The 15,346-nt window shown below is 38.2% G+C and overlaps 1 protein-coding gene across 2 annotated transcripts in view; it reads left to right on the forward strand.

Annotated features, from left to right (window-relative positions):
* RNGTT (RNA guanylyltransferase and 5'-phosphatase) overlaps positions 1-15,346 on the forward strand; it is a 347,371-nt gene that overhangs the window by 21,543 nt on the left and 310,482 nt on the right. For both annotated transcript variants that reach the window (XR_002730197.1, XM_023205265.1), the window contains exons 3-4: positions 6,173-6,276; positions 6,367-6,455. Coding sequence is in view for 1 of the 2 variants with exons in the window: in XM_023205265.1 (XP_023061033.1) it covers positions 6,173-6,276; positions 6,367-6,455 (193 nt within the window). In the remaining variant the exon portion in view is untranslated. The remainder of the gene's footprint in view (positions 1-6,172; positions 6,277-6,366; positions 6,456-15,346) is intronic.

Below are 15,346 nucleotides of genomic sequence, written 5' to 3' on the forward strand. Positions count from 1 at the left end.
CATCTCTACAAAATATTTTTTAAAAGTGTAAAAGTTGTCCAGGCACAATGGTGCATTCTTTTAGTTCCAGCGACACAGGAGGCTGAAGTGGGAGGATCACTTGAACCCAGGTGTTCCAGGCTGTGGTGAACCATGATTGAGCCACTGCACTTCAACTTGGGCAAAAGAGTGAGACCCTGGCTTTGAAAGAAACAAAAAAGAGAAAACAACATACAGAAATCAGTAGTGTTTCTGTATGCTGATACTGAACTAGATGAGGAAAAAATCAAGAAGACAATCCCATTTATAATAGCTCCAAAAAGGGTAAAATACCCAAGAATAAATTTAACCAAGGAAGTGAACGATCTTTACAAGGAAAACTAGAACAGTGATGAAAGAAATTGAATGGGACACAAACAAATAGACCTCCATGCCCATGGATTGGAATAATTAATATTGTTAAAATGACCATACTTTCCAAAGCAATCTGCATATTCAGTGCAATCCCTATAAAAAATACCAATGACATTTTTCATAGAAACAGAAAAAACTCCTTTTTTATTTTATTAAAAATTTTTTTTTTTTTAAATGGTGTTTCAGTGTATTATCTAGGCCGGTCTTCAACGCCTGGGCTCAAGCAATTCTCCCACCTTGGCCTCCCAAAGTGCTAGGATTACATGCATGAGACACTGCACCCCACCTGAATCCTAACATTTATATGGAACCTGAAATGAGCCTGAATGACCAAAGCAATCTTGAGCAAAAGGAACAAAGCTGTGGGCATCACACTACTTTACAATATATTACAAGGCTATAGTAACCAAAACAGCATGGTAGTGATATAAAAACAGACTAATGGAACAGAATAGAGAATCCAGAAATAAATACATGCATTTACAGCCAGCTGATTTAAACAAAGGCACCAAGAACATGCACTGGGGACAGGACACTCTCTTTCATAAATGGTGTTGGGAAAATTGGATATCCATATACAGAAGAGTAACTGGACCTTTATCTCTCACCATATACAAAATCAACTCAAGATGGATCAAAGACTTTAAATGTAAGACCTGAAAGTGTAAAACAGTAGTTTTGAGAAGAGAACATAGGGAAAACACTGTAGGACATTGGTTTAGTAACAATTTTATGGCTAAGACCTCAAAAACACAACTAAAACAAAAATAGACAAATGGGATGATAGGGAAACCAGAAAGCTTCTGTGCTGGGTGCAGTGGGCAGTGGCTCACATCTGTAATCCTAGCACTTTGGGAGGCCAAGGTGGGAGGATTGCTTGAGCCCAGGAATTGGAGAACAGCCCGGGCAACAGAGTGAGACCTCAATTCTTGGTGGCACATACCTGTGGTCCCAGCTACTTGGGAGACTGAGACAGGATGTCTGCTTGAGCCCAGTAGGTCAAGACTGCAGTGATTTATATTCACACCACTGTACTCCAGCCTGGGCAATGAGTGAGACTCTGTCTCAAAAAATAAAATTAAGAAAAAAAAAAAAAAGCTTCTGCACAGCAAAGGAAACAACAGAGTGAAAAAACAACCTATTGAATAGGAGAATATATTTGCAAACTATTCTTCTGAGGGATTAGTATCCAGAATATACAAAGAACTGGACACAACTGGAAAAAAAATCCCATTAAAAAGTGGGCAAAGATGTGAATAGACATTTATCAGAAGAAGACTTACAAATGGCCAACAGATATATGAAAAAATGCTAAAAACACGCTCAACATTACTAAACATCAGGAAAATGCGAATCCAAACCACAGTGAAATATCATCTTGCACCAGTTAGAATGGCTATTTATGACCAGATACAGTGGCTCATGTCTGTAATCCTAGCACTTTGGGAAGCTGAGATGGGTGGGAGGATTACTTGAGGCCAGGAATTTGAGACCAGCCTTGATAACATAACTAGACATCATCTCTAAAAAAATTTGAAAAATTAGCCAAGCTTGAGGTACATGCCTACCATCTTACCTACTCAGGAGACTGAGGTGGAGGGATCCTTTGACCCCAGAAGATCGAAGTTACAGTGGTGAGCTATGATTGTGCTACTGCACTCCATCCTGGGTGGCAGAGCAAAACCCTGTCTCTCTCAAACAAACAAACAAACAAAACAACAAAACTATTATAAAGACAAAAACCAACAGATACTGGCAAAGTTGTGGAGAAAAGGGAATGTAAATTAGTGCAGCCATCATGGAAAACAGTATGGACATTTCTCAGAAAACTAAAGTAGAACTGCTATACGATCTAGCAGTTTCACTACTGAGTATGTACCCAAAGGAACAGAAATAATTATATCAAAGGGATACATACCTGCACTTGCATATTTATTGCAGCACTGTTCATAATAGCAAAGGTATGGAATCAACCTAAGTGTTCATCAGTGGATGAATGAATAAAGAAAATGTGGCATATATACATAATGGAATACTATGCAGCCATGAAGAAGGATGAAATCGTGGTTTGCAACACATGGGTGGAACTTGAGGTCATTATGTTAAGTAAAATAAGCCAGACACAGAAAGACAAATTTCACATTTTCACTCCTGTGGGAGCCAAAAAAGTTCGTCTCACATCTGTAGTCCTGGAACTTGGGAGGCTGAGATGAAAGGATCACTTGAACCCAGGAGTTTGAGGTTACCATGAGCTATGATTGTGCTACTACATTCCAGCCTGGGCAACAGAGCGAGACCCTATCTCTTAAAAAAAAATTGATCTCATGGAAATAGAGAGTAGAATGATAGATGATAGATATCAGAGGGTGGGAAAGGTGTGTGGGCAGGAGGAGCGTGGTGAAGGGAGGTTAGTTAGTGCAAACATATAGTTAGATATAATGTATAAATTCTTATTTTCGATAGCAGGGTAAGGTGACTGTTGTTAGCAATGATGTATTGTGTATTTCCAAGTAGCTAGAAGAGAGAACTTGAAATACTCTTTAACACATAGAAATGATAAATACTCAAGGTGATGGATACTTCAGATACCCTGATTTCATCATTACACATTACATACAGTAACAAAATATCACATATACCCCATAAATACATAAAACATATCAATTAAAGTAAGTGCAGACTGTTTCTCTTGCCTTTTTTTTTTTTCCTGTGGCGACCCAAGGGGGAAAGAGGGAGGGAGCGGAAACTCAAGGGTTAAAGTGGAGAAAGCGTGGCTTTTTCGTCTTGGCTAACACAGTGAAACCCCCTCTCTACTAAAAATACAAAAAGAAATTAGCCGGGAGTGGTGGCGGGCGCCTTCCCAGCTGCTCGGGAGGCTGAGGCAGGAGAATGGCGTGAATCCGGGAGGCGGAGCTTGCAGTGAGCCGAGATCCTGCCACGGCACTCCAGCCTGGGTGGCAGAGCGAGACTCTGTCTCAAATAAAAAAAAAAACAAAAAATAAGAGGGGTTTTGGAGGAAAGTCAGGGTGCTGATAGGAGAGAAAATAAAGATAAATACCAAGCAGGAAAATTTGGGGATTGAAACAACCATCAACCTATGTGGTATAAATTGTCTTCTTTTTTGTATTCTAGTATATGCTTCAGAATGAGGTGGAAGATGTATGAATTTACTACTACTTTTTCTAGCCTCAGTATATGGTGTGCATTTGTTAGTGAGACTGCCTTGCTGGCTGATTGTGGTTCTAGGTTTTAAAGATTTTTCATACTTAAGGCTCCTGAACGCAAATCAACTTCTTCAGCTAATGCTCAACAGAAGAAATAATGATTTTTGTTCCAATCCAGAAAGAAACATTGGCTATGATCGACTTATTGAGATGGGATTAAGCCTCCAGTAATACGCATATGGCCATGTATACTGTTCTTCATTGGTTATTTAAGGAATTTATGAGAGAATTTTGACTGTACGTACTTTTTTACCCTATGTGTTAGAATTTAACTGCCCAAGGTGTGATTCTTAGGCATCACATGGTACCTAAAAATCATGATAATGATTTTTGTCATTTAAGAAATAGACAATATGTTCACTTATTTCAAAAATCCAAAAGTTTTAAAAGGTTGGTGTCATGAAGTCTCCCTCTCACTTTTACTCTCTATCTGCCTAGTCCCTCACCACATACCACACAGGTTCCAATGTTTTTAGGTTTTTTAATACATCATTTCAAAATTTCTTTATGTGTATATAAGCAACAAAGAACACAGATTGCTGTGTTCTCCCCTGCGCACTCAAGGTAGCACATTATATATGCTGGTGTGAACCTTGCATTTCCAACTTAACAGTATACTCTGAAGATCTTCATATATCAGCACGTAGAACTTCTTGTTCTTTTTTTTTTTTTTTTTTTTTTTACAGATTTATAGTATTCCATTAAAGTATGTACAGGTTGAGCGTCCCTCATCCAAAATTATAAAATCTGACTCTTTTTTAGCATCTACATGATGCCCAAAGGAAATGCTTATTGGAACATTACAGATTTTGGATTTTCATATTAGGATTGCTCAACCTGTAAGTATAATGCAAATATTGAAAAATCTGAAATCCTAAACACTTCAAGTCCCAAGCATTTCAGTTTAGAGTCTTCTTACTGCTTTACTTGGATGGTTTCTTTATGAAACTGGAATATATGTGCTGACATTTTGTGAAATTTACCAGCATGGGGTCATTTTTACTGCTTTTGTGTGTCTTCACTGTATTTCCCTCTTGCGATGCTTCTGCTTCCCTGTAATCTGTCCCATCTTCTCCAGATTCCTTAGCTCTTGTGTAGATGAGAGATAGGTCTACCACTTTATGGTGAGCTCTTTCTTACTGGAAATGTAGTTTTGTTGCCTTTTTTCTAAAATCTGTTGCTCCTGGGTCTGCTTCTCTTTTCTTCCTTTCCATATAGCTTCTGCAGTGTTCTTAACTTTTTGGCAGAAAAGTTTTAGAAAATGTCTAAAAAGTTAAGTTTTTAGACATTTTTTATGAATGTGTGCATTTTATGTGCCTTAGTTTTACAGAAAATGAGAGTTTTTTTTTTTTTTTTTTTGAGACGGAGTCTCGCTCTGTCGCCCAGGCTGGAGTGCAGCGGCCGGATCTCAGCTCACTGCAAGCTCCGCCTCCCGGGTTTACGCTATTCTCCTGCCTCAGCCTCCCGAGTAGCTGGGACTACAGGCGCCCGCTACCTCGCCCGGCTAGTTTTTTGTATTTTTTAGTAGAGACGGGGTTTCACCGTGTTAGCCAGGATGGTCTCGATCTCCTGACCTCGTGATCCGCCTGTCTCGGCCTCCCAAAGTGCTGGGATTACAGGCGTTAGCCACCACGCCCGGCCTTGAGAGTTTTTTTTTTTTTTTTTTTAAACAATGTACCTTGTTTTTATATGATAAAGAGAGGGAAATTTCTTATTTAATTTTTAAATCGTTTTTCCCCCAAACACATAGTTTTTCAAGTGATCGTCTTGCTATGGCCTCTCAAAGTGCTAAGATTACAGGCATGAGCCACTGTGCCTGGCCAAATATCTCTCCCATACTGCCATCTTCTTAATAAGATTGTCTCTATTTTTAACCTTGCTTCTTTTCAAAAAAATGTAACTTGAGGCTTTAGTATATTTTCAGAAAATAGAAGACTTGTTAATAACAAAGAAAGGGATATCTATATAATATATATATAATGAGATAAGAGATATATATACACACACACACACACACACACACATCATATATATGATATAAATGGTTTGTCTCATCTTTTAAGCCTGGAATATAAAATGGTATAGTCAGTAGATATTAACAGAGTTATTGGTAGTGGCTGCTTGGAAGGCTGGGGTGGGTGATGTGTGCCTGGAGCTTGAGTTGTGGTGTACTTCAGACAGGTGCTATTCCTGCTCTGGCCTCTTGTCTAATAAATCATAGGTGCAGAGGTATATGCAGCAAACACTAGAGAAAACTCTAGTGTTTTCTCTTTTGCATAGACTTTTGTGATGTTGGCAGTAGAATTTGTTTTGCTTATATTCCTGTTCCTTCCTTAGTTTGGGAGTTAATTTATTTTATCAAGTGCCTGCTTAGTTTTAGTGTCTTGAATAAGACTTAGATAAGTGGTACTTTTGTTATCAATTGCTTAGGGGCTAAGTACATACAAAATCTCTCTCAATGTAGATGGATGCACTGTAGTATTGCCATTTAGTCAACTTATTTGGGAACAAAGTAAGTTACTAGTAAATCTGCCCTTTCTTTTTTTTTTTTTTAGGTTAAAATGGGCTTATTGGTGGACCTGACAAATACTTCAAGGTTCTATGACAGAAATGACATAGAAAAAGAAGGAATCAAATATATAAAACTTCAGTGTAAAGGGTAAGTTACATATTGAGATCCTTTAATATTGAAACCTTTCATCACAATTTGTAATCTCTTTTTTCAAAAAAACTTTTTCTGTATTACTAGACATGGTGAGTGCCCTACCACTGAGAATACCGAGACTTTTATTCGTCTGTGTGAGCGCTTTAATGAAAGAAATCCACCTGAGCTTATAGGTATGTTTGGCTTTACTTTGCCACTGTTGAATATTTTATTTTGCAGTTAGATTTCTGTTTTCTTGTTTGCAAATAAGTTGATATGACACTTTTTTTTCCTGTTTTAAATAATGACCAAGTAGTATTTATTAAAATGAGAGATTGACTTTTGTGAATTATGTAATAAATGTATTTTCATAATTTTTACATTTGTCAAGATAAAGCCCTGATTTCCCCTCTTCAGGTGTCCTGTTGGGAAAGTCTGTCCTAAACACTACATATTTATTTTTTATACTTCTACATTTTATAATTTTACATTTTATACTGTATGTATTATTCTGAAACTTCATTTTTTTCATTCAGTATTTCTGAGAGCGATGTATGATGATGTAATTGTAGTTCATTTTTGCTGCTATATAGTATTCTATTATACAGATACACTACAGTTTATTCTCTTGTTGATGCACAATTCCTTCATCAGATTTTTATTGATTGCTACTCTATCTATGCCAGGCATAGGCTCTTGGAACACATCAGTGAAGAAAACAGGAAAAAACATCCTACTCTTCCAGAGCTCATATTTTAGTGTGGGCTGGAGGCTGAGGGAAGGAGGGCAGGCAATAATAAATATAATAAGTAAATTTTCATAAAATGGCAGTTACTGATAATGACATTTGAGTTATGTTCAGGGTTTTTTTTTTTTTTTTTTTTTGTTGCTTTTATAAACAATGCTGCTAGGAGTGGTCTTCTAGAATTTTTAAGGTTTGGTTTTAAATTTAATTTTTTTTTAATGAAAGAAAAATTATTTTTTGAGACAAAGTCTTGCTATATCGCCCAGGCCAGAGTGCAGTGGTGCGATCTTGGCTCACTGCAGCCTTGAACTCCTGGGCTCGAGTGGTCCTCTCTTCTCAGCTTCCTGAGTAGCTGGGATTACGGGCACACGCCACTGTCCCCCGCTATTTATTTTTATTTTGATTTTGATTTCTCGTAGAGACAGGGTCTCACTATGTTGCCCAGGCTTGGTTTGAACTCGTGGTGTCAAGTGATCCTCTTGCTATGGCCTCTCAAAGTTTTGAGATTACAGGCATGAGCCACCGTGCCTGGCCAACTTTGATTCTCTGTTATTTGTGTTGGTATATGGTTTAAATTGAGGATGCAATTTAAAGTTTCCTTTTTTTTTTTTTGAGATGGAGTGCCACTCTGTTGCCCAGGCTGGAGTGCAGTGGAGTGATCTTGGCTCATTGCAACCTCTGCCTCCCAGGTTCAAGCGATTATCCCACCTCAGTCCCCTGAGTAGCTGGGATTTCAGGCGTACACCACCACACCCTGCTAATTTTTGTGTTTATTTATTTATTTATTTTTGAGATGGAGTTTCGCTCTTATTCCCCAGGCTGGTGTGCAATGGCATGCTCTCACTTCACCGCAACCTTCGCCTCCCGGGTTCAAGTGATCCTCTTGCCTCAGCCTCCCAAGTACCTGGGATTACAGGCATGTGCCACCATGCCCGGCTAATTTTGTATTTTTAGTAGAGATGGGGTTTCTCCATGTTGTTCAGGATGGTCTTGAACTCCCGACCTCAGGTGATCTGCCCGCCTCGGCTTCCCAAAGTGCTGGGATTACAGGTGTGAGCCACCATGCCCAGCTTACGTTTTGTATTTTTGGTAGAGATGGGGTTTCGCCATGTTGGCCAGGCTGGTCTTGGACTCCTGGCCTTGGGTGATCTGCTTGCCTGCTTGGGCCTCCCAAAGTGCTGGGATTATAGACGTGAACCACCGTGCCTGGCCAATTAAATGTTTTCTACATAACCAGCCATTTGTTTCAGCGTAGTTTATTGAGTAGTTCTTTCTCTTCTTAGGACTAGATGATGTAAATTAGCTTCATATATCTACTCTTTGAAAATATTTCCTATTCATCTCATTTTAATTTTTTGGTAATATTTTAAAACTTTTTTTAAATCAAATTTTTTTATGTCTTGCTTGATTTTAAGTAGCTAATGTTTTTCCTTATTTAGATAATTGACAGAAAAACTGTTAGAAAGTTTGGGAATATATTGAGAACATAAGATAAAAAAGAAGACATCAGCAACTTTCCTGGAAACAAGCAATGATTAGTTAGAAAATATGATTAGAAAATAGTCCCATTAATCTTAATAATATTGGCTATCACATATTGAACATTTCCTTCCTGCAGGTCTTTGTGTAAACCCTGTCACACACATTGTCTCATTTTCTTTTCATAGCAATTATGTTAGGTAGATAGTATTGTTATGTCCCTATATTAGGTAGATAGTATTGTTATGTCCCTTAACTTGGAAAAGTTAAGACTGCTGAAGGGTAACTCACACTGCTAGTAAGGGCTAGAGCCTGGATTATATCCTAAGCAATCTGAGTTGCAAGTTCATGCTTAAAACTACCTCTGTCTTCTATAACAGAAGTACAAAACACCAAGGAATTGTTATTAATAAATGTAGATGGTCTTAAGGAAGAAAATATATTTAAATATTAAAATAAACACGAAGAAATGGAGAGGCATTACTTGTTTCCACATTAATTTCAAAGTTTTAATGTTATTCCAACACAAATCCCAATGAAAGTTAGGCAGAATTACTTTGAAATTAATTTGTAAAATCCCCCACCTCTATTAAGTCACTGAATATCACCAGGCATAGAAAAAAATAGTTTGGCAAATCAGACACGCAAGATTATGAGCAAGAAAAATTTGAAAAACAAGAGTAATGAGGAGATTTTTCTTTCCAGTCATTAAATCATATGGTAAAGCAATGGAACCAACAGCAGTAGTTCCTGGTGGTAAAGGAGATGTTTTTAAATTAGAGAGGAAAGGTGTGATTTTTCACCAAATGGTGTTCCATTAGCCAACCACATAATAAGTGAATTTTAGGTGTATTAAATATTTTTAAAAGGATCAGTAAGAATATAGGAGGAAACAGTCAATATTTATTTAATTCTGGAGTAAAGAAAGAAGGATATTCCACGTATGTCACCAAAGACAGAATCCATAAATGAGTATTTTTCTTTTAGGAGTGCTCCTGGACTGCCTGCGTCAGAACCACCTGCAGATACTTGTTAGAAATGTATGTTTTAGGGCCTATCCTGGACCTAGATAATCAAAATATCTAGGGATGAATGTTAGCAATCCAGATTTTTTTTTTTTTTAAAGAGACAGCGTCTTGCTGTGTTGCCCACTTGGAGTGCAGTGGCTATTAATAGGCATGATTATAGCATACTACAGCCTTGAACTCCTGGCCTCAATTGATCCTCCTGCCTTGACCTCCTGAGTTGCTAGGAGTACATGCACCCCTGCACTTTTGCCAGGAATCTAGATTTTCAAAAGAAAAGTATTAGGTGTCTTTTATGCAGACTTAAATTTGAGAACTGTTGTTGGAATTTAAAGTGTGGTGCCTATTAATGATGATAGTAATAGCTAGTTTTTTGTTTTTTGTTTTGTTTTGTTTTGTTTTTGAGGTAGGGCCTTGCTGTATCTCCCAGGCTAGAGTTCAGTGGTGTGACTTCGGGTCACTGCAACCTCTGTCTCCAGGGCTTAAGTGATTCTCCCACCTCAGCCTCCCAAGTAGCTGGGACCACAGGCATGCACCACCACACCCTGCTCATTTTTGTATTTTTTGTAGAGACATGGTTTCACCATGTTGCCCAGGTTGGACTTGAACTCCTGGGTTCAAGTGATCTACCCACGTTGGCCTCCCAAAATGCTGGGATTACAGGTGTGAACCCTTATTTATTAATAAGCTAGTATTAATAAATGCTTATTATTTGCTCAATGGACTTGGGAAACTATAGATAAAGAAACTGAGTCTCAGAGAAGTTAAGTACTTTGCCCATGGTCATGCATCTAATAAGTAGTTGAGCCAGGTTTTTTCTTTTTTCTGTCGTGTCACTGCTATACTAACATGGATAAGCCAGGTTTTTAATCCAGTTTCTGGCTTTAACGTTGAAATCTGTAATTAGTTGCTATGCTGGTTTCTAGTTGGCCACATAAAAGTGAAACATTTTCATGTTAAAAAAAAAAAACAACAGGTGGGTGTAGTGGCTCACTCTTGTTATCTCAGCACTTTGGGAGGCCAAGATGGGAGGATCACTTGAAGCCAGGGGTTTGAGACCATCCTGGATAACAAAGTGAGACCTTGTCTCTGTAAATAAAAAAATTAGTTAAGTGCAGCAGTGTACTCCTGTAGTCCCTTAAGAGGCTGAGGTGGGAGGACTGCTTGAACCCAGGAGTTTGAGGCTGTAGTGAGGTATGATCACATCTGCACTCCAGCTTGGGCAATAGAGTGAGACTCTGTCTCAAATTGGAGAGGAAAATGTTTGAGGGCAAAGAAAAAAACAAAACATAAAACAACAACAAAAGACACAACAAAAGGAAGGCAAAAAGATGTTGGACAAATTGGGGTCTGACTTGGTGGCACATACCTGTAATCCCAGCTACTTGAGAGGCTGAGGCAGGAGGATTGCTTGAGCCCAGGAGTTTGAGACTGGTCTGGGCAACATAGCAAAAATTCTGTCTTGAAAAAAGATTTTGACAAATTTGGAAAAATATCTGAAGCATATGTGACATAAAAAACTAATAATCTTATTTATGAAGATATCTTATACACCAGTAGGTGAAAGAGGCATTCCTTAATAGAAAATTATGGAAAACAATGAAAGAGCAATTTACAGAATATGAAATACAAGAAACCAAGAGACATGAAAACATAGTTCTCACTTGCTAATGAGATACAAATTAAAATACATGCTGTTAGCTGCACTCCACATCCAATTGGCAAAGATTTAAAAAATTGTATTTCTGAGAGCTCCTGGGGGACTTTGCCCTGCACCAGCTGGGAGTGGTGTCAGTTCAGTTCCGGATTGAACAAGGCCCTTGCACATGGCACGTTGGGGGCCCAGCCTAAAGTTCTTGTCACCTCCTCATGCGAAGCCAGCCAGCCATCACTATCCTGGGTGGAGCCCCCCAGCATTGAGGTGGCCCTTGGCCACCCCTCCTCAGGGCCTCCAGGATAACTGAGTACCCCTCCCAGTGGCTCCCCCTTCCCCTCCCTGGGGCTGCCAGGGGCACGTCGCTCTGTGCCGTGGACTGAGACCAGCTCCTGGTGACATAATGACCTGTTTGTTGGAAATGCCTTGTTGCCAGAGAAAGGAATCTTGGAACAAAACTATTTAGTTTAATTGAGAACTGGCCACAGGGCAACTTTTTAAAAAAATCAACTTACTAAGTCGGAGCACTGTAATAGCTCTTGCTGATTTAGCAACTATGTGTTTGCTAAACACATAATGTTATGTTTTATGAGGAAAAGGGATCATAAGGAAGAGTGATGACATTAGGTGGGTAAAAGTAGCCTCGTGTTAGTGTCTGTTTCTACACAGAGCCTTTGGGTTTTGTTCTCTTTGTCAGGTAAATGTTTGTTGCATACCCTGCTGCACAGAGAAGCTCCCTGCATCTGTTTCTCTGTTCCTCTGTGGCTGACTCAATAAACTTTTCCTTCTTGGCCAAAAAAAATTATAATGTCTGTTAGTGTCAAGGATTGGATAAAATGGGTGAATTCATACATTTTAGAGTGTTAATTGATAGTGTGTGCAGAGGACTCTGTGGAGAGAGAACATGGTGGTATTTCTCAAGATCCTTAAAAGCGTTTCTCTTGACTCATCAAGACCACGAACTTATTTTACAGAAGTAGTCAGAGATGGACATAAAGAGTTATGTGAAAGGAATTTCATCACAACTTCCTTGGTAACAAAAAAACAACCTGGAAACAACAATCATCAATGGTCAGTAAAATCATTAAGTAAAAGACAAAATGAGCAGCCACCACTTGAACCCACTTACTCATCTTAGTACTGCTAAAAGTGGGACAACCAAACATTATGTGCTTCTTGATGTGTTATGAAAGAAAATACAGGCCGGGCGCGGTGGCTCAAGCCTGTAATCCCAGCACTTTGGGAGGCCGAGACGGGCGGATCATGAGGTCAGGAGATCGAGACCATCCTGGCTAACACGGCGAAACCCCGTCTCTACTAAAAATACAAAAAATTAGCCGGGCGAGGTGGCGGGCGCCAGTGGTCCCAGCTACTCAGGAGGCTGAGGCGGGAGAATGGCGTGAACCCGGGAGGCGGAGCTTGCAGTGAGCTGAGATCCAGCCATTGCGCTCCAGCCTGGGCGACAGAGCAAGACTCCGTCTCAAAAAAAAAAAAAAAAAAAAGAAAATACATAGTACCGTCTGTAAAATATTCTTACCTAAAGTCTTAAAAGTGAATCTAATTATGTCTCTGGATTTAATTATCAATTTACAAGACATGCAGGAGATAAGAGAACAAGCTGATTGATACCATGAGGATACAATCAGATAAATCCAGAATGTGGAACATTTCACAGAACAATGGCTAGGTTTTTCCATCATATTGATGGCATTTAAAAAAAGAGGGAATCAGGGACACTTGAGAGACATAACAAAAAATGCAATTTGTGGACGTTGTTGGATCCTGGTTTGAAAAACTAACTTTATCCCAACACTTTGGGAGGCCGAGGTCAGGAGATTGAGACCATCCTGACTAACGGTGAAACCCTGTCTCTACTAAAAAAATACAAAAAATTAGCCAGACGTGATATCGGGTGTCTGTAGTCCCAGATACTCGGGGCTGAGGCAGGAGAATAGCATGAATCTGGGAGGTGGAGCTTGCAGTGAGCCGAGATCGCGCCATTGCACTCCAGCCTGGGTGACAGAGTGAGACTCCGTCTCAAAAAAAAAAAAAAATTTTTTTTTTTAAGGTACTCGAGGAAATCTGAAAAGAAACTAGGCTATAGATGACATTAAGGAATTTATAACTCTTCTTTTGGTATAATTATTGCATGGTAATCATATGAAACCCAGAGTCATATGGGAGATGTTAGAGATGTATACTAAAACATTTTTAGTGACATATCTGTGATTTGCTCTAAAATACAGTTAAAGGTCATGAAAATACTAATTATCCTGATTTGATCATTATACATTGTAGACATGTATTGAAATATCACACTCTACCCCATAAATATGTACGGTTATTGTATATCAGTTAAATAAGAGCTGGGCCCAGTGGCACATGCCTGTAGTCCCAGCTACTTGGGAGCCAAGTTGGAAAGATTGCTTGAACCTAGGAGTTGAAGTCCAGCCTGGACAACATAGTGAGACCTGGCCTCTAAAAAACTTTTTAATATAATCATAATAAAGGCAAAAAAAAATTAATGCAGTTGTTCCTCAGATTCCTCGGGGGGTTTGGTTCTAGGATCCCCCTCAGATACCAAAATCCTCTGATGCTCAGTGCTCAAGTGCCTTGTGTAAAACGGCATAGTATTTGTATATGACCTATGAACATCCTGCCCTTTTCTTTAAATCACCTCTAGGTATTACTTATGATACCTAATACAGTATAAGTGCTATGTGAACAGTTACTATACTGTATTTTTAAATTTGTATTTTTTTTTTACTGTGTTTTTTTTTGTTGTTGTTACTGAGCCTTTTCCCAAATATTTTTAATACAGATATAGGAAGGCCAATTGTACTCCAAAAATATTATTAAGGGTGGAGGATGAAAAAAAATCGGCAAAATGATAGTTACCAAAACTGGATAATGGATACATGGGGTTTCATTTTTCTATTCTCACTACTTTGGATATGTCTGCAAATTTCCATAATAAAAATAATTTGAGAGTACTGCCCCAGAGAAGCTAACAATATGGTAAAAATCGAAAACATCTGGTTCTAAGGGTTTCAGATAAGGGACTATGAAGCTGTAGTTACTGCTAAAGATTAGAAAAGGTTTCAAGCTTCTGTGTGTTTCAAGAACTTTGTATTTCCACCAAGCCTACAGCATTAGCCCACAGCTTCACCAATTATCAACTGATAACTGAATCAATTGTCAACTGTAATTGATAAATTAACAATTATATTAGCTAATTCAAAGATTACTTTTTTTTTTTTTAAAGACCAGGTGTCACTATGTCACCCAGGCTGGGATTTTTTTTTTTTTTAAACCAAGACAGCTTTGAAAAGAAACCTGAGTCTAACTTTTACCACATCACAAATGTTTACTACTGGTCACAAATATTGATCAGCGGGAGTTTGTGTAAGGCTGATAAAAATCCCTTCTCTGAAACTAAAAATAAATGAAAGTACTATAAAAGCAGGACAGTGTTTTCAGATCCTAAGACTACTTAAGCTTGGTTCTTTAATGCTTTTTATTTAAAAAGGTGTTATCAGCAATCAGTTCTGAGACCAGTTCCTGTTATTGTCTCTTCAGTAATGTTATAAGAAATAACTGGCAATACATCCTGTGCTCCAAAATTTGGCAGGCCCAAAGCAAATGTTTCCACTTCAATCCACATGAACAGAATCACTGCTGGTAATATAAAACAAGTTATATATATATCACTAGGTTCTATAAATTTTATAACCTGTAAACACTCAAAACAATTAGATTTTTTTCTTATCAGTTCTTCTAAGAATACAACTGCACAATTTATAACAAGGATGAATTTGTTTTCCTAAACCTGCAGTATGAATCTTTCTAAAATCATGACCTCTAATACCAGAGATTAAAATTGCTTGACTACCCTCCTTTGAATTCATTAAGCATATTTAGCGTTTACCCCTATAATGGCTTCTCTCAAATGAGAAAACACTTTTGTGAGTTGTTTTTAATTATTCAGATAAAGGCCTCAGTATTACCTTAAGCTGTGTAGGTTCTAGTCATACACCTCAGTATATGAGTATATATGTGTGACCTTTACATATATTCATGTAAATATATGAATATATGCACACACACCCTTAATATATTTCATGTATATCCCATAATATTGTTCTGTTATATAATAGCTGCATACAGTACCATATAAATAAC

The sequence above is a fragment of the Piliocolobus tephrosceles genome, chromosome 5, assembly GCF_002776525.5.
Source record: "Piliocolobus tephrosceles isolate RC106 chromosome 5, ASM277652v3, whole genome shotgun sequence".
NCBI classification, from domain to species: domain Eukaryota; kingdom Metazoa; phylum Chordata; class Mammalia; order Primates; family Cercopithecidae; genus Piliocolobus; species Piliocolobus tephrosceles.